Here is a 23,511-nt window from a genome sequence, read left to right as displayed (position 1 = left end):
CCCATTTTGTGATATATTTATCATGTTTCTCTCCCAAGTCATCTCTATGGCTGGACGGCCATCTGTCGGGAGGGCTCGGGTGGGGTCTTCCCATTTTGTGATATATTTATCATGTTTCTCTCCCAAGTCATCTCTATGGCTGGACGGCCATCTGTCGGGAGGGCTCGGGTGGGGTCTTCCCATTTTGTGATATATTTATCATGTTTCTCTCCCAAGTCATCTCTATGGCTGGACGGCCATCTGTCGGGAGGGCTCGGGTGGGGTCTTCCCATTTTGTGATATATTTATCATGTTTCTCTCCTAAGTCATCTCTATGGCTGGACGGCCATCTGTCGGGAGGGCTCGGGTGGGGTCTTCCCATTTTGTGATATATTTATCATGTTTCTCTCCCAAGTCATCTCTATGGCTGGACGGCCATCTGTCGGGAGGGCTCGGGTGGGGTCTTCCCATTTTGTGATATATTTATCATGTTTCTCTCCCAAGTCATCTCTATGGCTGGACGGCCATCTGTCGGGAGGGCTCGGGTGGGGTCTTCCCATTTTGTGATATATTTATCATGTTTCTCTCCCAAGTCATCTCTATGGCTGGACGGCCATCTGTCGGGAGGGCTCGGGTGGGGTCTTCCCATTTTGTGATATATTTATCATGTTTCTCTCCCAAGTCATCTCTATGGCTGGACGGCCATCTGTCGGGAGGGCTCGGGTGGGGTCTTCCCATTTTGTGATATATTTATCATGTTTCTCTCCCAAGTCATCTCTATGGCTGGACGGCCATCTGTCGGGAGGGCTCGGGTGGGGTCTTCCCATTTTGTGATATATTTATCATGTTTCTCTCCCAAGTCATCTCTATGGCTGGACGGCCATCTGTCGGGAGGGCTCGGGTGGGGTCTTCCCATTTTGTGATATATTTATCATGTTTCTCTCCCAAGTCATCTCTATGGCTGGACGGCCATCTGTCGGGAGGGCTCGGGTGGGGTCTTCCCATTTTGTGATATATTTATCATGTTTCTCTCCCAAGTCATCTCTATGGCTGGACGGCCATCTGTCGGGAGGGCTCGGGTGGGGTCTCCTTGCCTGGCTCTAGGGTTTCTGAGCATGCCCAGAGTGCTCTGGGCTTCCGACTACTGACCGCCTATTTATTTATATATATTTATATCGCCCTCCCCACTTGTGCCTCGGTCCGGCGGCCCCGATCCTCGGGCAAAACTGTGATTCCCAAAACAATAAAGGCCACTTGTGTTTGCTTTTGCTTCCTTTCTCCTTTTTATGGGGGGCCTAGATGTCCATCTTCCAGGAGGGATCGGATTTATATCCCACCCCGTAAGGGGCTTACAAGTTATATATGTACATACAATATTATATTATTAGCCTAACACAATATAAGCGTTGTATATTACTATATTGTACTAGACCACTATACTGCAATATCATTAGGAATATTACTTGTAATATATAATATACAAGTATAATAGCGTATTATTATTATATTGTGTTACATTATTAAGTGAGACTCTACTGTATTATTATTATTGAGACTCTACTGTATTATTATTATTATTATTATTATTATTATTATTGAGACTCTACTGTATTATTATTATTATTATTATTGAGACTCTACTGTATTATTATTATTATTATTGAGAGACTACTTTATTATTATTATTATTATTATTATTCTCATTGAGACTCTACTGTATTATTATTATTGAGACTACTGTATTATTATTGTTATTATTATAATTATTATTATTGAGACTACTGTATTATTATTATTGAGACTCTACTGTATTATTATTATTATTATTATTGAGACTACTGTATTATTATTCTTGAGATTCTACTGTATTATTATTATTATTGAGACTCTACTGTATTATTATTATTATTGAGACTACTGTATTATTATTATTATTATTATTATTGAGACTACTGTATTATTATTATTATTATTGAGACTCTACTGTATTATTATTATTATTGAGACTACTGTATTATTATTATTATTATTATTAAGACTACTGTATTATTATTATTATTGAGACTACTGTATTGTTATTATTATTATTATTATTATTGAGACTCTACTGTATTATAATAATAATAATTATTATTATTATTATTATTAAGTGAAACTCTGCTGTACATCTAAACCTCCCTTGCTTTAGTTTATCCATACCTCACAACCTCTGAGGATGCCTTGCCATAGATGTGGGCGGAACGTCAGGAGAGAATGCTCCTGGTAGTTTCCAATATATTCCTCACAACCTCTGGGGATGCCTTGCCATAGATGTGGGCGAAACGTCAGGAGAGAATGCTTCTGGTAGTTTCCAATATATTCCTCACAACCTCTGGGGATGCCTTGCCATAGATGTGGGCGGAACGTCAGGAGAGAATGCTCCTGGTAGTTTCCAATATATTCCTCACAACCTCTGAGGATGCCTTGCCATAAATGTGGGCGGAACGTCAGGAGAGAATGCTTCCGGTAGTTTCCAATATATTCCTCACAACCTCTGGGGATGCCTTGCCACAGATGTGGGCGAAACGTCAGGAGAGAATGCTCCTGGTAGTTTCCAATATATTCCTCCCGTCAGGAGAAAATGTCAGGAGAAACGTCAGGAGAAAATGCTTCTGGAACACGGAGATCTATTCCTCACAACCTCTGAGGATGCCTTGCCACAGATGTGGGCGAAGCGTCAGGAGAGAATGCTTCTGGGACATGGAGATCTATTCCTCACAACCTCTGAGGATGCCTTGCCACAGATGTGGGCGGAACGTCAGGAGAGAATGCTCCTGGTAGTTTCCAATATATTCCTCCCGTCAGGAGAAAATGTCAGGAGAAACGTCAGGAGAAAATGCTTCTGGGACATGGAGATCTATTCCTCACAACCTCTGAGGATGCCTTGCCACAGATGTGGGCGAAACGTCAGGAGAGAATGCTTCTGGTACTTTCCAATATATTCCTCACAACCTCTGAGGATGCCTTGCCACAGATGTGGGCGGAACGTCAGGAGAGAATGCTTCTGGAACCTTAACCAGACAGCCCGGAAGACAGACAACAACCCACACGGAACTCGGCTGGGTCGCGAGCAGAGCGGCGCCCTTCACTTCCGGGTCCGCTCTGCGCCGCAACTCTATGCCTCGCCCCGCCCGTCCCGCGCTTTGTTTCGGCCGCCGCACGCACTTCCGGTCCGTCTCCGTTTCCCCTCCGGGCGTGGCGCTGCTTCCCGAGGCGCGAAGGTTCCGCCTTGGCCCCACCTCTCTTCCTTCCCTCAGTGACGCAAAAGGCGGAGGAAGGAAGGAGGCGGCGGAGCGCCGAACATGGCGGCGGGGGGCGGCGGCCGGGGAGGAGCAGGCCCGCGCTTGGCCGGCAGCCGGGCGGCCTCGGCCGGGGGCCCCGCGGGGGAGAAGCTTCCTGTCCACGTAAGTGTCGTGAGGGGGTGGGAATGTGAGGAAAGGCCGCTCCCAGGCCTAGCTTTTGGGGACGGGCCTGTCAATCTTCCCTTCAGGGGTCTTGGACTGCAACTCCCACCATTCCTCACCGCCTCAGGCCCCTTCCTTTTCCCCCTCAGCCGCTTAAGCGGCTGAGGGGGAAAAGGAAGGGGCCTGAGGCGGTGAGGAATGGTGGGAGTTGCAGTCCAAGACCCCTGAAGGCAGGCCAGGCCCAAGTTTGGCCCACCAAGACTTTCCAAGCAAAGCTTCTCTTTGTCGTGTTGTCGAAGGCTTTCATGGTCCGGGATCACAGGGTTGTTAATATACAATTAATATTGTATTATTAGTACAGTATTATATTGAATTACAAAATAATATTATTAATATTATCTATATATATAAAAGAGTGATGGCATCACAGCGACCCACAAAACAACAAAACTACAGGCCCCCCAACCTCGAAATTTGACAACACAACCCATCATCCACGCCTCTAGGTTGATACAACAAAAAGAAAAGAAAAATAAAGACCTAATTAGAGAGAGAGGGATAATTGCTTTTATCCAATTGCTGCCTAGCAACCCACTCAGCCCAGTGTTAATAAAAGAATAAAAAATAAAATAAATACAAATATTACAATAAAAAATAATAAAAAAACACTAAAAATTAATACAATCAAATACTATAACAAAATAACTAAAAACAATACAAAATAATAAAATATAATAAATAAAAAAGATAAGCTACAATAAAATTAATTAAAAAAATACAAATAACATCAAATAAAAATTCCACAACAACTTTTAACCAATACCACCACCACTTTGCCACAGCAACGCGTGGCCGAGCACAGCTAGTATGCATATACAATATGTTATATATATAAAAGAGTGATGGCATCAGGGCAGCGGACAAAACAACAAAACTCCAGGCCCCGCCAACCTCGAAATTTGACAACACAACCCATCATCCACGCCTCTAGGTTGATACAACAAAAAGGAAAAGAAAAATAAAGTCCTATATCTATAAAAGTCTATATCTATAAAAGGGTAATGGCGTTTCGGCCTCGGACAAAACAACAAAACTACACATCCCAAAAACACTAAACTTGGCAGCACAACCCCTCATCCATGCCTCTACGTTCATACAACAGAAAGAAAAGAAAAATAAAGTCCTAATTAGAGGGAGAGAAATAATAATTTTGATCCAATTGCTGCCAGTTAGAAGGCTAAGCTCCACCCACTTGGTCTCCTAGCGACCTACTCAGCCCAGGGGACAGGCACAGTTAGGCCTCACTTAGGCCTCTTCCACAGATTATCTGATTTTAACTGGATTATATGGCAATGTAGACTCAAGGCCCTTCCACACAGCTATAAGATTTAGAATCTTATATTATCTGCTTTGAACTGGATTATCTTGACTCCACACTGCCAGATAATCCACTTCAGTGTGCATACTAAACATAAAGACAACCATACAACAGACATTCAATACCACCACTACCTCAACAATTTCTCACCAACACCACCAGACAACAACACAGCAACGCGTGGCCGGGCACAGCTAGTATTATATATTATTGTAAATTATATTGCATATATGTGTATATATTTATTTATTTACATCATTTCTACCCCGCCCATCTCACCCGAAGGGACTCAGGGCGGCTTACAACAACCGGCAAAATTCAATGCCAAACAGATCAATAAAACAGCAACACATTTAAAACCATTAACAACTATTCATAAAATACAACACATAAAATACATTAGTCAGCTAAAACATATAGTTACTTAAAACCACTTTTCCACGGAACCATTGCACTTAAACCTAAGTTCAGACCATGTCAATATATATATAAGTCTCACTTATCCAAGCCTCGCTTATCCAAGCTTGTGGATAATCCAAGCCATTTTTGTGGTCAATGTTTTCAATACATCGTGATATTTTGGTGCTAAATTCGTAAATACAGTCATTACTACTTAGCATTACTTTGTATTGAACTACTTTTTCTGCCAAATTTGTTGTATAACCTGATGTTTTGGTGCTTAATTTGTCAAATCATAACCTAATTTGATGTTTAATAGGCTTTTCCGTAATCCCTCATTATTATCCAACATATTCGCTTATCCAACATTCTGCCGGCCCGTTTATGTTGGATAAGTGAGACTCTACTGTATTAGCACATTATTATTATTATTATTAATTATTATTATTTACTTCTCACCCCTGGGGGGACTCAAAGCAGTTTACAACATAATGGCAAAATGCCAACCATACATTAGAAAACATAACAGACTGATCACATCATCTTCTTCTATATATATAAAAGAGTGATGGCATCACGGCGACCCACAAAACAACAAAACTACAGGCCCCCCAACCTTGAAATTTGACAACACAACCCATCATCCACGCCTCTAGGTTGATACAACAAAAAGAAAAGAAAAATAAAGTCCTAATTAGAGGGAGAGGAATCATTGTTTTTATCCAATTGCTGCCAGTTACAAGGCTAAGTTCCACCCACTTGTTCTCCTAGCAACCTACTCAGCCTAGGGCACACGCACAAGAGTTTGGAGAGACCCCTAAGGGCCATCCAGCCCAACCCTTTCTACTATGCAGCAGGACACAATCCAAGCATTCACAACACATGGACAACGTATAAATACTATACAATACGACACAGGGACATAGACCCCCCTCTACCCTCACCACTTTCACAGGACACAAACAACCACATGCATACTAAACATAAAGACAACCATACAACAGACATTCAATACCACCACTATCTCAACAAGTTCTGACCAACACCACCAGACAATGCCACAGCAACGCGTGGCCGGGCACAGCTAGTTGTAATATATAGCTGTATTCAATAAATCAAAAACTAGGCACTACCATTATTTCCATGTACAACAACCTATGGTACCTCTTGCAATTTCCACGCTGATTTCTCTCTATTCTAGTTTCAAGGTAGTCATGAATAATGAATAATATAATCATCTATATCTATAAAAGGGTAATGGCGTTTCGGCCTCGGACAAAACAACAAAACTACACATCCCAAAAACACTAAACTTGGCAGCACAACCCCTCATCCATGCCTCTACGTTCATACAACAGAAAGAAAAGAAAAATAAAGTCCTAATTAGAGGGAGAGAAATAATTGTTTTTATCCCATTGCTGCCAGTTTGAAGGCTAAGCTCCGCCCACTTGGTCTCCTAGCAACCCACTCGGCCCAGGGGACACTTATCCAAGCCTCGCTTATCGAAGCCTCTGGATTATCCAAGCCATTTTTGTAGTCAATGTTTTCAATACATTGTGATATTTTGGTGCTAAATTCGTAAATACAGTAATTACTACATAGCATTACCGCGCATTGAACTACTTTTTCTGTCAAATTTGTTGTAAAACATGATGTTTTGGTGCTTAATTTGTAAAATCATAACCTAATTTGATGTTTAATAGGCTTTTCCTTAATCCCTCCTTATTATCCAACATATTCGCTTATCCAACATTCTGTCGGCCCGTTTACGTTGGATAAGTGAGACTCTACTGTAATGGCAAAATGCCAACCATACATTAGAAAACATAACAGACTGATCACATAATAATAAAGCAGTTTACAACATACAGTAGAGTCTCACTTATCCAACACTCGCTTATCCAACGTTCTGGATTATCCAACGCATTTTTGTAGTCAATGTTTTCAATACATCATAATATTTTGGTGCTAAATTCGTAAATACAGTAAATACTACATAGCATTACCGCGCATTGAACTACTTTTTCTGTCAAATTTGTTGTAAAACATGATGTTTTGGTGCTTAATTTGTAAAATCATAACCTAATTTGATGTTTAATAGGCATTTCCTTAATCCCTCCTTATTATCCAAGATATTCGCTTATCCAAGCTTCTGCCGGCCCGTTTAGCTTGGATAAGTGAGACTCTACTGTATATTGTTGAAGACTTTCATGGCCAGAATCACCATGCTTGTGTGTGCTTTCCGGGCTGTCTGGCCATGTTCCAGAAGCATTCTCTCCTGACGCTTTGCCCACATCTATGTCAGGCATCCTCAGAGGTTGTGAGGAATAGATCTCCATGTCCCAGAAGCATTCTCTCCTGACGCTTTGCCCACATCTATGTCAGGCATCCTCAGAGGTTGTGAGGAATAGATCTCCATGTCCCAGAAGCATTCTCTCCTGACGCTTTGCCCACATCTATGTCAGGCATCCTCAGAGGTTGTGAGGAATAGATCTCCATGTCCCAGAAGCATTCTCTCCTGACGCTTTGCCCACATCTATGTCAGGCATCCTCAGAGGTTGTGAGGAATAGATCTCCATGTCCCAGAAGCATTCTCTCCTGACGCTTTGCCCACATCTATGTCAGGCATCCTCAGAGGTTGTGAGGAATAGATCTCCATGTCCCAGAAGCATTCTCTCCTGACGCTTTGCCCACATCTATGTCAGGCATCCTCAGAGGTTGTGAGGCATGGAGAAAGTAGGCAAGGAAGGTAAATATATATCTGTGGAGAGTCCAGGGTGTGACAAGAGCCCTTTGTCAGTTGGAAGCCAGTTAATGTTTCAGTTAATCACCCTAATTAGCATTGGAAAGGTTTGTCTCTTGCCTGGGGGGCATCCTTTGTTCAGAGTCATTAGCCGTCCCAAATAAAATACATACAAGACACACGACAACATCCAATACAAATGCTTTTACAATAATATAGTTAAACAAAATATAATGGCAGTAGCATAATAAAACAGAGTATAATAACAGTACAGAATTTAAAGGAGGGTGAGTTGGGCCAAAGTGTGAAGCGTGGAAATACAGTAGAGTCTCACTTATCCAACACTCGCTTATCCAACGTTCTGGATTATCCAACGCATTTTTGTAGTCAATGTTTTCAATGTATCATGATATTTTGGTGCTAAATTTGTAAATACAGTAATTACTACATAGCATTAATGTGTAATGAACTACCTTTTCTGTCAAATTTGTTGTATAACATGATGTTTTGGTGCTTAATTTGTAAAATTATAACTTATTTTGATGTTTAATAGGCTTTTTCTTAATCTCTCCTTATTATCCAACATATTCGCTTATCCAACATTCTGCCGGCCCATTTATGTTGGATAAGTGAGACTCTACTGTAATAATAATAATAATAATAATAATAATAATAATTATTATTATTATTATCTTATTTTTACCCCTCCCCATCTCCCCGAAGGGATCGGGGCGGCTTACATGGGGCCAAGCCCGAACATCAACAATATAAAAACAATGCAATAAAACAAATGAATCAACAACAATAAAAACAATAAAACGGGTAATAAAATCACATATAAATATAATGATAAAACCTGTGGGTGAGGTAGATGATTTATTTATTTACACTATTGATATTCCGCCCTTCCTTCTCACTCAGGGCGGATCACAATGCACATCGACATGGCAAACATTCAATGCCATTATTAGACATACAACATAGATAGACAGACATAGAGGCAATTTAACATTTTCCAGCTTCCGGTTTCATGAGGGTATGTTCGATTCCGGCCACAGGGGAGCTGTTGCTTCATCGTTCACTATGACACCAAGTTCTTGATGGAGTACTTCCTCGTTCCTTTCTGCACACTGCTGGCAGTTTTTACGGTATCGTAAATTAAGTTAAATTAGCCTCCCCCCATTAAGTAGTACCGTGTTTCCCCGAAAATAAGACAGTGTCTTATATTATTTTTTACTCCCAAAGATGTGCTAGGTCTTATTTTCAGGGGATGTCTTATTTTTCCATGAAGAAGAATTCACATTTATTGTTGAACAAAAAATGAACAATGTGTTGTCGAAGGCTTTCATGGCCGGGATCACAGGGTTGTTGTATGTCTTTCGGGCTGTGTGGCCATGTTCCAGAAGCATTCTCTCCTGACGTTTCGCCCACATCTATGGCAGGCATCCATAGGATGCCTGCCATAGATGTGGGCGAAACGTCAGGAGAGAATGCTTCTGGAACATGGCCACACAGCCCGAAAGACATACAACAACCCAAAAAATGAACATTTATTCTATACTGTACAGTAGTTGTCATCACAAACCAACATAGCCAAACCAGACAAACTGTGACTTCTGTCAAGAATTTCTTAATACAGTAGAGTCTCACTTATCCAACATAAACGGGCCGGCAGAACGTTGGATAAGCGAATATGTTGGATAATAAGGAGAGATTAAGGAGAAGCCTATTAAACATCAAATTAGGTTATGATTTTACAAATTAAGCACCAAAACCTCATGTTATACAACAAATTTGACAGAAAACGTAGTTCAATATGCAGTAATGCTACGTAGTAATTACTGTATTTACGAATTTAGCACCAAAATATCACGATTTATTGAAAACATTGACTACAAAAATGCATTGGATAATCCAGAACATTGGATAAGCGAATGTTGGATAAGTGAGACTCTCCTGTACTATCATTATTTCCATATACAACTGGCATATACATTTACCAATCCTGCATGCTCTGGTGTTTTGTTTGGTGGGCGCCGGGCATGCTTCCAAACAAAAACTTTGCTAGGTCTTACTTTCGGGGGAGGCCTTATATTTAGCAATTCAGCAAAACCTCTACTAGGTCTTATTTTTGGGGGATGTCTTATTTTAGGGGAAACAGGGTACCTAGAATTTTCTACTCCACAGATGCAACTGTTTTTAGAGCTGCTTAGGTGGGCAGCGAGCTAGGGTATTAACAATCGGGAGCTCAATCCAACCCAGAGTTTTGATCCCATGACCTCACGGTCAGCAGCAAACAGAAGAGAGGGGCACCTTGGCTTAGTACGTGGAGGGAGGCGCCCACAAGGCCCATAACAGGAACCCGACTTTCTGTCATGATCTCCGATCTTTGGCATCTCTGGACACAGAGCCAGCGCTGACAAAGAACAGATGCCAACCATAAAAACGGGCCAGCCGTAAAACCTCAATTTCCCTCTGGTATGTGAGAGCCCCTATATAAACGGGCTACAGAGAATATTCTGGTATTCTGAACAATAAAACCTGTTGGAATCTACCAGCATGTGTCTTGGACGGGCCAGCCATAAAACCTCATTTACCCTCTGGTATGTGAGAGCCACTATATAAATGGGCTACAGAGAATATTCTGGTATTCTGAACAATAAAACCTGTTGGAATCTACCAGCATGTGTCTTGGACGGGCCAGCAATAAAACCTCATTTACCCTCTTGTATGTGAGAGCCCCTATATAAATGGGCCACAGAGAATATTCTGGTATTCTGTACAATAAAGACCTGTTGGAATCTACCAGCGTGTGTCTTGGACGGGCCAGCAATAAAACCTCATTTACCCTCTTGTATGTGAGAGCCCCTATATAAATGGGCCACAGAGAATATTCTGGTATTCTGAACAATAAAACCTGTTGGAATCTACCAGCATGTGTCTTGGACGGGCCAGCAATAAAACCTCATTTACCCTCTGGTATGTGAGAGCCCCTATATAAATGGGCCACAGAGAATATTCTGGTATTCTGTACAATAAAGACCTGTTGGAATCTACCAGCGTGTGTCTTGGACGGGCCAGCCATAAAACCTCAGTTACCCTCTGGTATGTGAGAGCCCCTATATAAATGGGCCACAGAGAATATTCTGGTATTCTGTACAATAAAACCTGTTGGAATCTACTCTGCGTGTGTCTTGGACGGGCCAGCCATAAAACCTCAATTACCCTTTGGTATGTGAGAGCCCCTATATAAATGGGCCACAGAGAATATTCTGGCATTCTGTACAATAAAGACCTGTTGGAATCTACCAGCGTGTGTCTTGGACGGGCCAGCCATAAAACCTCAATTACCCTTTGGTATGTGAGAGCCCCTATATAAATGGGCCAAAGAGAAGATTCTTGTAACACTTTCCCAGGGCTGTGCAGTCAAAGGCTTTCATGGCCGGAATAACTGGGTTGCTGTGAGCCTTTCGGGTTGTCTGACCGTGTTCCAGAAGCTCCCCGGTGTTTGTGCCTCTTTCCCAGTGTCGTTCCTCCCCAATAACAATCCTCTCTGCTCTCTCTTCTAGGTGGAGGATGCCCTCTCCTACCTGGACCAGGTGAAGATCCGTTTTGGCAGCGACCCGGCCACCTACAACGGCTTCTTGGAGATCATGAAGGAGTTCAAGAGCCAGAGGTAAGGCCAGCGTGGCTGGGACCGTCGGGAGACTCTCAGCCCCACGGCGAGGACGGACGTCGCCGTGGGGCTTCTTCTCTTGTGGGGCAAGGACTGTCATTTGGTTCTTAACATCAAAAAGACCCAAGGAGCTGATACTTCCACTCTATATTAGAAAACTCTTTTCCCCGGGCTAGATTCGAGCAACTCGACATTAAGTCTAAGCTAGGTAGACGCCAGAATATCCCCTATACGAAGAGAACCCGTGGGTGCCGTGAGGTTGTTGCAGAAGTGGAGGACTCAGAACATATAAATTTTTTATATAATTCATTTTTTATTAAAAGAGAGGAAAAAGTAGTATTAAAAAAAACAAAATACAAAAAATAAATATGTAATTGCACTCACAAATATTTTTCAAAACAATAAAAGTGGGGGAACATAAATGATAAAGAAAAGTAGGAAAATTGAAAGAAGAGAAGAAGCGGAAAAAACAAACAAAAAACATACACAGACACACTTTTGTCGATTTCCGATCTCTTCCATAGAAGTTTAGAATTAAGTTCCATATACTTTTGAAGAAATATACATTTCTTTTCTTTCATAGAAAATTACCTCCCTATTACTAAAATTGTTTTTTTTTTTTTTGTATTTGGGAATCAACTTTTTCTTTTTCTCTTATTTTAAGTATTTTTTCAAAAGGGTCCAATCAGCTGATTTTTTTTGGTATACTTTGATTTCTTTTAAGGCATTGTGTTAGTTTGTCCATATTCATAATATCTAATATTTTCAGTTTCCAATCCTCCATCTGGGGAACTTCTTTCAATTTCCAATTTTTTTGCATAAATTATTCTAGCCGCTGTCACCAAGTAATTGAAGAAATAAATTCAGGAAATAATAGGATTGAAATTTCAAATGAGACCAGAATACTTTCTTTTAGGAATGCCAGATTTTGAAATGGACATAAGCAAAGACATACTATTCAATTACTTGGTGACAGAACATTTTTTCTTAAAATGCCCCGATTACAACAGGATTCGATCTTTCTATTTAGAGCCTTTGCTGGAGAACCATCCTCATCTAGAGAATAAGGAGAAACTGTATATCCTTCTACAGGGTTCAGATAAAAACTCTATTTTAAAACTGACCCTTTTTACGCAAAAAGCGCTGGCCATCCGCAAGAAGATGGAAGCGGACAGGTGTGATATTAATGCCAATAACAAAATCCAAATTTAAAATTTACTATGGACATGCCACTAGTTTTACTAAGTCTAAGCTAGGTAGACGTCAGAATATCCCCTATACGAAGAGAACCTGTGGGTGCCGTGAGGTTGTTGCAGAAGTGGAGGACTCAGAACACTTTTTCTTAAAATGCCCCGATTACAACAGGATTCGATCTTTCTATTTAGACCCTCCGTTGGAGAACCATCCTCATCTAGAGAATAAAGAGAAACTGCACATCCTTCTACAGGGTTCAGATAAAAACTCTATTTGAAAACTGACCCTTTTTACGCAAAAAGCGCTGGCCATCTGCGAGAAGATGGAAGCGGACAGGTGTGATATTAATGCCAATAACAAAATCCAAATTTAAAATTTACTATGGACATGCCACTTGTTTTACTAAGTCTAAGCTAGGTAGACGTCAGAATATCCCCTATACGAAGAGAACCTGTGGGTGCCGTGAGGTTGTTGCAGAAGTGGAGGACTCAGAACACTTTTTCTTAAAATGCCCCGATTACAACAGGATTCGATCTTTCTATTTAGACCCTCCGTTGGAGAACCATCCTCATCTAGAGAATAAGGAGAAACTGTATATCCTTCTAGAGGGTTCAGATAAAAACTCTATTTTAAAACTGACCCTTTTTACGCAAAAAGCGCTGGCCATCCGCAAGAAGATGGAAGCGGACAGGTGTGATATTAATGCCAATAACAAAATCCAAATTTAAAATTTACTATGGACATGCCACTAGTTTTACTAAGTCTAAGCTAGGTAGACATCAGAATATCCCCTATACGAAGAGAACCTGTGGGTGCCGTGAGGTTGTTGCAGAAGTGGAGGACTCAGAACACTTTTTCTTAAAATGCCCCGATTACAACAGGATTCGATCTTTCTATTTAGACCCTCCTTTGGAGAACCATCCTCATCTAGAGAATAAAGAGAAACTGCACATCCTTCTACAGGGTTCAGATAAAAACTCTATTTGAAAACTGACCTTTTTTACGCAAAAAGCGCTGGCCATCCGCGAGAAGATGGAAGCGGACAGCTGTGATATTAATGCCAATAACAAAATCCAAATTTAAAATTTACTATGGACAAGTCACTAGTTTTACTTACCCTTGCCCCCGCTTAAATCTTACCTTAAGGGAATAATTAATTTCTCCTTAAGGGAGAAAAACAGGATGAAATGATCTGGTTATATATATTTTTTGTTTTCAGTTTTACCAATTTACATCTGTTTATATTTTATAGCATAAAATAAACTTCTAAGTCTTATAGTGATGAATCAGATACCAAACTTTTGTGACTACAAGATACTTGTGTTAGTTTGCAATGTGCATTTTAAGAACACCATTGTTTGTGTCAAAATTGAAAGGCAACCGGACACCTAATAGAACAACAACAACTCTTTATTGATTAGTCAGTTTTGACCAGATCAAAACATGTAAAACATACAAAACATACACCCTTACCCATACATACAGTAAAATCATGTAAAACAGTACAACCATGTAAAAACAAGGCATCCTGGCCTACTAGCCTACCAACCCACTCCTTGGAAGTTGTGCAAGTACAGAATAAAAAGATTAAAATTAAAATTAATTGTTCCCTTAAGGAATCCTTCTCATTGCAGAAGTCCCACAAATAGGCTGTCATTGATAGGCACATGTTAGAAAGTTTGATCTGATGCATGCAGGATAGTAAGTTATGATTTTGGATGATGTGATTTTTATGTTTATATTCGGTGTATTAATTCTATGTCTTAATGTCTAAATGTTGCTTATGTCTTATGTTTTAATGGTCTCAATGTTTTTAACTCATAATTATATGTTTATTGTTTAGATATTATGATTTGGTTTTTACATGCATGTTTGCCATTGAATTTTGCCATTATTATGATGTAAACCACTTTGAGTCCCCCCAGGGGTGAGAAAAGCGGTATATAAATATAGTAAATAATAATAATAATAATAATAATAATAATAATAATAATAATAAACATCCAAGAATTCTCACAAAATTTCACATTTGATGTACATGGATGACCTGAAGCTATATGGGAAAACGGAAACTGAAATCCAATCTCTGACCAACACTGTCCGAATTTTTAGCACTGATATCAGCATGGAGTTTGGTCTGGACAAATGTTCGACAGTGGCATTGAAGAAGGGAAAAATCATTGAAAGTGAGGGCATAAATATGCCCAATGGCCAAACAATAAGGTGTCACCAGACAGAGGCCTATAAATATCTGGGCATATTACAGCTGGACAACATCAAGCATGAACATGTGAAAACTGTGGTCAGCAAAGAATACACACAAAGGGTCAGAAAAATTCTCAAAAGCAAGCTCAATGGAGGCAACACCATCAAGGCCATAAACACCTGGGCCATACCTGTCATAAGATATACTGCTGGCATTATAAATTGGACACAGGTGGAACTGGACAATTTGGACAGAAAAACAAGAAAACTCATGACCATTCCTCATTCACTGCACCCTCGCAGTGATGTTGACCGGCTAGATCTGCCTAGAAGATCAGGGGGCAGAGGACTCTTACAAGTCAAACAAGCAGTGAAAGAAGAAGAACATGCCCTGGCAGAAGATGTCAAGCAAAGTGAAGAACCTGCTTTGATTGAAGACAAAAATCAGAAACTCCTCAAAGCACAGCAGACAAAGAAGCAGTACAAGAAAACCGCACTACAAACTAGAGCTGACAGCTGGCACAACAAAACACTGCATGGAAAGTTCCTTGACAAAATTGAAGGAAAAGCTGATAAGGAGAAGACCTGGCTCTGGCTCACGAATGGGACCCTGAAGAAGGAGACAGAAGGCCTGATCCTTGCAGCCCAGGAGCAAGACATCAGGACAAAGGCCATTCAGGCCAAGATCGAAAAATCAGCTGATGACCCAAAGTGCAGACTGTGCAAGGAAACCGATGAAACCATGAATCATATCCTCAGCTGCTGTAAGAAAATTGCACAGACAGACTACAAACAGAGGCACAACTATGTGGCCCAAATGATTCATTGGAACCTATGCCTCAAGTCCCACCTCCCAGCAGCAAAGAACTGGTGGGATCACAAACCTGCAAAGGTTGTGGAAAATGAACACACAAAGATACTGTGGGACTTCTGAATCCAGACTGACAAAGTTCTGGAACACAACACACCAGACATCACAGTTGTGGAAAAGAAAAAGGTTTGGATCACTGATGTTGCCATCCCAGGTGACAGTCGCATAGATGAAAAACAACAGGAAAAACTCAGCCGCTCTCAGGACCTCAAGATTGAACTTCAAAGACTCTGGCAGAAACCAGTGCAGGTGGTCCCGGTGGTGATGGCACACCAAAAGATCTCAGCCGGCATTTGGAAACAATAGACATTGACAAAATTACGATCTGCCAACTGCAAAAGGCCACCTTACTGGGATCTGCAGCATCATCCGAAAATACATCACACAGTCCTAGACACTTGGGAAGTGTTCGACTTGTGGTTTTGTGAAACGAAATCCAGCATATCTATCTTGTTTGCTGTGTCATACAACGTCGTTGTGTCAATAATAATAATAATAATAATAATAATAATAATAATAATAACAATTAATTTTAATCTTTTTATTCTGTATTTGCACAACTACCTAGGAGTAGGTTGGTAGGCTAGTAGGCTGGGATGCTTTGTATCTATACATGGTTTTACATGGATGATGTGTATGTATAGGTAAGTGTAAGTTTTGTATGTTTCACATGTTTCAATATGGTCAAAATTGACTAATCAATAAAGAGTTGTTGTTGATAGTAAATGACAGAAAGAATGCGTCATTACGGGGTTGTGCCATCGCGATCAGAATGTGGAAGGATGGGTGCTTTGCTTTGTTTTGTAATTTGTACATACATAATGTGCATTTGGGATAATGATAATAATAATAATAATAATAATAATAATAATAATAATAATAATAATAATTATTATTATTATTATTATTAAAGTGCAGACTGTGCAAGGAAACCGATGAAACCATTGATCATATCTTCAGCTGCTGTAAGAAAATTGCACAGACAGACTACAAACAGAGGCACAACTATGTGGCCCAAATGATTCATTGGAACTTATGCCTCAAGTATCACCTCCCTGCAGTTAAGAACGGGTGGGATCACAAACCTGCAAAGGTTGTGGAAAATGAACACGCAAAGATACTGTGGGACTTCCGAATCCAGACTGACAAAGTTCTGGAACACAACACACCAGACATCACAGTTGTGGAAAAGAACAAGGTTTGGATCATTGATGTTGCCATCCCAGGTGAAAAACAACAGGAAAAACTCAGCCGCTATCAGGACCTCAAGATTGAACTTCAAAGACTCTGGCAGAAACCAGTGCAGGTGGTCCCAGTGGTGATGGGCACACTGGGTGCCGTGCCAAAAGATCTCAGCCGGCATTTGGAAACAATAGACATTGACAAAATCACGATCTGCCAACTGCAAAAGGCCACCTTACTGGGATCTGCACGCATCATCCGAAAATACATCACACAGTCCTAGACACTTGGGAAGTGTTCGACTTGTGATTTTGTGAAACGAAACCCAGCATATCTATCTTGTTTGCTGTGTCATACAACGTCGTTGTGTCAATAATAATAATAATAATAATAATACTTTATTTATACCCCACCACCATCTCCCCATGGGGACTCAGGGCGGCTTTGAGGGCGTTGTATGCTGTACAACGACAATGCAGTTACTCTGTTCTATTTGGAGTTTGTCCAGCTTTTTGAGAGCCTCCCCCCTGGGTTCTCTCTCGCCCTCCGCAGCATTGACACCCCGGGCGTCATCCGCCGTGTCTCGCAGCTCTTCCACGAACACCCCGACCTCATCATCGGCTTCAACGCCTTCCTGCCGCTGGGCTACCGCATCGAGATCCCAAAGAACGGGAAGCTGAGCATTCAGGCGCCACTGGCTGCTCAGGTATTGAGTAAAGGCAGCCTTGCCAAGGGTCCGCCACCGTCCTTACACCTGGGCTTTGCAGGCCGGGATGTGGAAATGTTGATGGACGATGGGTGTTTGTTTCCTGTGTGGATGGCCCAGCGGCCTTGGCCAAACCCGGCTCCTTTGCTTCCCGGCAGGTGTCCCTCGACCCGGTCCACGGCCCGCTCTCCGGCAGCGGCCTGGTGCTCCATTACTGCCCGGAGAACGCCCACAACCACGGGGACGGGCCCGAGGACCTCCGCCACCAGCACCACCACCATGCGCACCCCCCGCCGCCCCCGACCCCGCACTACAAGGAGGACCGGCTGCAGGTCCCGCTGGAGTCGGACTCGGTGGAGTTCAACAACGCCATCAGGTTGGTCTATTTTGGGGAAGAAGGGGTCAAGAAGGCGTAGACATTTGTCAATACAGTTTTGTGGCTGTGCCGTCGAAAGAGGCATGGACATGACATCTTTCCCCAGGGGATTGCTTCTTGCCCTCCTTTAGGGAAACTGGAACTCCCAAGGACCAAAACACTGTAGATAACTCAAAACTGGTTTTATTGTTCACAAAAGGTTATCCCAATAAGCTGGAAGTTTCAAAGGGGTAAAGGAAAGTATACATTACAGTCTTTGGTTGTTTTAAGTCCAAGGAGCTTTGCAGCTGAGAAGCTTTTCCAGGTCCCTTTTTCTCAATGGCTGTGAATGCCGGAGCAATCCTCAGCCTCAGTCCAAATAGCCTATGTTTGAAGACACAGAGTCAGTCTCTGATTGTCTTAAGTCCAAGGAGCTTTGCAGCTGAGAAGCTTTTCTAGGTCCTTCTTTCTCCATGGCTGTGAATGCCGGAGCAATCCTCGGCCTCAGTCCAAATGGCCTATGTTTGAAGACACAGAGTCAGTCTCTGGTTGTCTTAAGTCCAAGGAGCTCTGCAGCTGAGAAGCTTTTCCAGGTCCCTCTTTCTCAATGGCTGTAAATGCCGGAGTGATCCTCAGCCTCAGTCCAAATGGCCTATGTTTGAAGACACTGTTTTCCTCTGGTGCCAAAGAACTGATTTGAAGGCGCTTGAGACTCCTCAACATCATCCAGGTTGGCCTGAACATGAAGCATAAGTCTCAAGGGGAAGAACCTCAGAATTGGTGCTGAGAGGTAACTCAATCAAGGGCTTTTGGAGCCACGTCTCTCTCTCACGTCCATCTGTTAGAAAGCTTGATGGTGGAATGAAAAAGGAAACACTGACCCACTCCAGGAAAGGGTGGAGTCAAATAATTGAGCTGAGGAAGCAATATAACTGGTGCAAACAACATTGATTGACAATCAATCCAACTACATTTACAAGGTAAAGGCAAAATCAGGCATGATGCAACAATTCAAATCTTGCAACTTACAGAAGATTCTGGTATTCTGTACAATAAAACCTGTTGGAATCTACCAGAGTGTGTCTTGGTGCTTTCTTCTGGTGGAAGACTGACCCACAGCACAACTGGGAGAAGAGAACCCAACAATTAGCCCATTTATATAGGGGCTCTCACATACCAGAGGGTAATTGAGGTTTTATGGATTGTTAGGTTCTTTTCTCCCAGTTGTGCTGTGGATCAGTCTTCCATCAGAAAAAGCACCAAGACACACGCTGGTAGATTCCAACAGGTTTTATTGTACAGAATACCAGAACCTTCTCTTGGGCCCATTTATATAGGGGCTCTCGCATACCAGAGGGTAATTGAGGTTTTATGGATTGTTAGGTTCTCTTCTCCCAGTTGTGCTGTGGGTCAGTCTTCCATCAGAAAAAGCACCAAGACACACACTGGTAGATTCCAACAGGTTTTATTGTACAGAATACCAGAACCTTCTCTTGGGCCCATTTATATAGGGGCTCTCGCATACCAGAGGGTAATTGAGGTTTTATGGATTGTTAGGTTCTCTTCTCCCAGTTGTGCTGTGGGTCAGTCTTCCATCAGAAAAAGCACCAAGACACATACTGGTGGATTCCAACAGGTTTTATTGTACAGAATACCAGAACCTTCTCTTGGGCCCATTTATATAGGGGCTCTCACATACCAGAGGGTAATTGAGGTTTTATGGATTGTTAGGTTCTCTTCTCCCAGTCGTGCTGTGGGTCAGTCTTCCACCAGAAAAAGCACCAAGACACACGATGGTAGATTCCAACAGGTTTTATTGTACCGAATACCAGAACCTTCTCTTGGGCCCATTTATATCGGGGCTCTCACATACCAGAGGTTTTATGGCTGGCCCGTTTTATGGCTGGTATCTGTTCTTTGTCAGCGCTTGCTCTGTGTCCAGAGATGTCGAAGATCAGAGATCATGACAGATATATAGATTTGTTTCACATTGAATGGAGGGTGGGTGGTTTTGGTGGAATGAATGACACATCGGTATTATGTGTATTTGATTCTCTTTCTTTGGCATTCTATGTACCACCGCTATGCAATTAAAACCTGTATTAAAACAACATCAACAATGGCATCAGCTACGTGAACAAGATCAAGACCCGCTTCCTCGACCACCCTGAGATCTACCGCTCCTTCTTGGAGATCCTACACACCTATCAGGTACGTAAATGGGTGGCGGTTGGGGAGACTGGGACGATGCTTTTTTTCCTCCTGGTTGAGTCCCCTCTTGCTCCTCTTCCTCGTCTCCCCAGAAGGAGCAGCTGAGCAGCAAAGGGCGGCCGTGCCGGGGGATGTCGGAGGAGGAGGTCTTCACGGAGGTGGCCAGCCTCTTCCGCGGCCAGGAGGACCTGCTCTCCGAGTTCGGCCAGTTCCTCCCCGAAGCCAAGAGGTCCTTGGTAGGTCTCCCCCGACTCCCGACTTGTATCTCAGTCCTATCTATTTTTTTTTCTCTATCTCGGTCCTATCTTGTATCTCAGTCCTATCTATTTTTTTCCTCTATCTCGGTCCTATCTTGTATCTCAGTCCTATCTATTTTTTTCCTCTATCTCGGTCCTATCTTGTATCTCAGTCCTATCTATTTTTTTTCCTCTATCTCAGTCCTATCTTGTATCTCCGTCCTATCTATTTTTTTCTCTATCTCGGTCCTATCTTGTATCTCCGTCCTATCTATTTTTTCCTCTATCTTGGTCCTATCTTGTATCTCAGTCCTATCTAATTTTTTCCCTCTATCTCGGTCCTATCTTGTATCTCAGTCCTATTTATTTTTTTTTCTCTATCTCGGTCCTATCTTGTATCTCAGTCCTATCTATTTTTTTTCCTCTATCTCAGTCCTATCTTGTATCTCAGTCCTATCTATTTTTCCCTCTATCTCGGTCCTATCTTGTATCTCAGTCCTATCTATTTTTTTTTCTCTATCTCGGTCCTATCTTGTATCTCAGTCCTATCTATTTTTTTTCCTCTATCTCAGTCCTATCTTGTATCTCAGTCCTATCTATTTTTCCCTCTATCTCGGTCCTATCTTGTATCTCAGTCCTATCTATTTTTTTTTCTCTATCTTGGTCCTATCTTGTATCTCAGTCCTATCTAATTTATTTTCTCTATCTCGGTCCTATCTTTTATCTCAGCCCTATCTACACATTCCAAAGGACCGTTAAAGATGTCATTTAAGCATTAATTACTGTTGGTATTATGTATATTGAAATGAGGCATGCATCGCAAAAATATTGTTAATTGTTGGAATGTAAATGTTTTTATTTTTTTTTTTAAAAAAAAACAGTGGCAGCAGAAGCAGGAGCCTGGAAGAGGCAGCCAAGCTTCTGCTGCTGCTGCTGCTGCTGCCTTTATTGCTCGTCCTCCCTCACTCACTCACCGGGCAGGGTCCCGGCAGCAGTGGCAGAACCAGGACCTGGCCCGGTGAGTGAGTGAGAGAGCGAGGGAGGGGAGGGGAGCGAGGGAGGGCAGCAAAAGTGCAGCGGTGGCAGGAGCCTGGCCGCCCCTTCCAGGCTTTTGTTTTTGCCGCTGGCTTTGTCTGCTGCCCTCCTTCTCTCACTCACCTGCCCTCCCTCGCTCTCTGACTCACTCACCTGGCTGGGCCCTGGCATGAGCGGCAGAACAACGACGCTGCCCGGCGAGGGAGTGAGGGAAGGCAGGTGAGTGAGTGAAAGAGGTGGCCAGGCTCCTGCTCCTGCTGCCTTTATTGCTCGTCCTCATTCACTCACCCTCCCTCACTCACTCACCGGGTAGGGTCCCGGGAGCAGCAGCAGAACCAGGACTTGGCCCGGTGAGTGAGTGAGAGAGCGAGGGAGGGCGGCAAAGGTGCAGCGGTGGCAGAACCAGGACTTGGCCTGGTGAGTGAGTGATAGAGCGAGGGAGGGCAGGTGAGTGAGTGAAAGAGGGAGAGCGAGCGATAAAGGTGCAGTGGCGGCAGAAGCAGGAGCCTGGAAGAGGCGGCCAGGCTCCTGCTTCTGCTGCCGCTGCTGCCTTTATTGCTCGTCCTCCCTCACTCACTCACCGGCCAGGGTCCCGGCAGCGGTGGCAGAATCAGGACCTGGCCCGGTGAGTGAGTGAGAGAGCGAGGGAGGGCAGGTGAGTGAGTGAAAGAGGGAGGGCGAGCGATAAAGGTGCAGTGGCGGCAGAAGCAGGAGCCTGGAAGAGGCGGCCAGGCTCCTGCTTCTGCTGCCGCTGCTGCCTTTATTGCTCGTCCTCCCTCACTCACTCACCGGCCAGGGTCCCGGCAGTGGCGGCAGAACCAGGACTTGGCCCGGTGAGTGAGCGAGGGAGGGCAGGTGAGCGAGGGAGGGCGGCAAAGGTGCAGCGGTGGCAGAACCAGGACTTGGCCTGGTGAGTGAGTGATAGAGCGAGGGAGGGCAGGTGAGTGAGTGAAAGAGGGAGGGCGAGCGATAAAGGTGCAGTGGCGGCAGAACCAGGACTTGGCCCGGTGAGTGAGTGAGAGAGCGAGGGAGGGCAGGTGAGTGAGTGAAAGAGGGAGAGCGAGCGATAAAGGTGCAGCGGTGGCAGAACCAGGACTTGGCCCGGTGAGTGAGTGAGAGAGCGAGGGAGGGCAGGTGAGTGAGTGAAAGAGGGAGAGCGAGCGATAAAGGTGCAGTGGCGGCAGAAGCAGGAGCCTGGAAGAGGCGGCCAGGCTCCTGCTTCTGCTGCCGCTGCTGCCTTTATTGCTCGTCCTCCCTCACTCACTCACCGGCCAGGGTCCCGGCAGTGGCGGCAGAACCAGGACTTGGCCCGGTGAGTGAGCGAGGGAGGGCAGGTGAGCGAGGGAGGGCGGCAAAGGTGCAGCGGTGGCAGGAGCCTGGCCGCCTCTTCCAGGCTCCTGCTTCTGCCGTTGCTGCCGCCTTTGTCGCTCGCTCACTCGCCCTCCCTCTCTCACCTGCCCTCCCTCGCTCTCTCACTCACTCACCGGGCTGGGCCTATGCCAGTTAGGTCTTTGGACTGAAAATAAAGTTTTGACTTGACACATCCTCAAACATTATGTACAATGCAGGAAACGCCCTTGATATTTGTAGAAACCGCACGTGCTTCTGCCAAACTTCCTTGAGTCTCCCAGAAGGCTTTGCTGGTGAGGAGGAGGAGCCTTTCTCTCTGACTGCGCCCCTGTCCTCTTTCCATAGTTCACTGGGAACGGGCCGTGCGAAGCGAGTGGCGCTCCCCGCCTGGAGCGCGAGAGGCACCTGGAACACAGCAAGAAGCGCTCCCGGCCCCTGTTGCTGCGCCCGGGTCCCGGACCCTCCAAGGTGAGGAAGGGGAGGCCCTTGAACCTCCCTCTGCCCAAACCCACCAGCAAATAGTCAGAAACAGGATCCAAGTCAAGTCA

At 43.5% G+C, this 23,511-nt stretch overlaps 1 protein-coding gene across 2 annotated transcripts in view; it reads left to right on the top strand.

Annotated features, from left to right (window-relative positions):
• The first annotated feature begins 3,271 nt into the window (after window positions 1–3,271).
• Window positions 3,272–23,511, top strand: part of sin3b (SIN3 transcription regulator family member B) — a 40,983-nt gene continuing 20,743 nt past the window's right edge. For both annotated transcript variants that reach the window (XM_062960004.1, XM_062960003.1), the window contains exons 1-7: window positions 3,272–3,422; window positions 11,512–11,618; window positions 17,623–17,776; window positions 17,935–18,152; window positions 20,261–20,342; window positions 20,435–20,578; window positions 23,309–23,431. In XM_062960004.1, coding sequence (XP_062816074.1) covers window positions 3,321–3,422; window positions 11,512–11,618; window positions 17,623–17,776; window positions 17,935–18,152; window positions 20,261–20,342; window positions 20,435–20,578; window positions 23,309–23,431 — 930 coding nt within the window. In that variant the 5' untranslated portion in view covers window positions 3,272–3,320. The remainder of the gene's footprint in view (window positions 3,423–11,511; window positions 11,619–17,622; window positions 17,777–17,934; window positions 18,153–20,260; window positions 20,343–20,434; window positions 20,579–23,308; window positions 23,432–23,511) is intronic.

This window comes from Anolis carolinensis, unplaced genomic scaffold (assembly GCF_035594765.1).
Source record: "Anolis carolinensis isolate JA03-04 unplaced genomic scaffold, rAnoCar3.1.pri scaffold_7, whole genome shotgun sequence".
Taxonomy (NCBI): Eukaryota; Metazoa; Chordata; class Lepidosauria; order Squamata; family Dactyloidae; genus Anolis; species Anolis carolinensis.
This window is presented reverse-complemented; position numbering and strand designations above follow the sequence as displayed.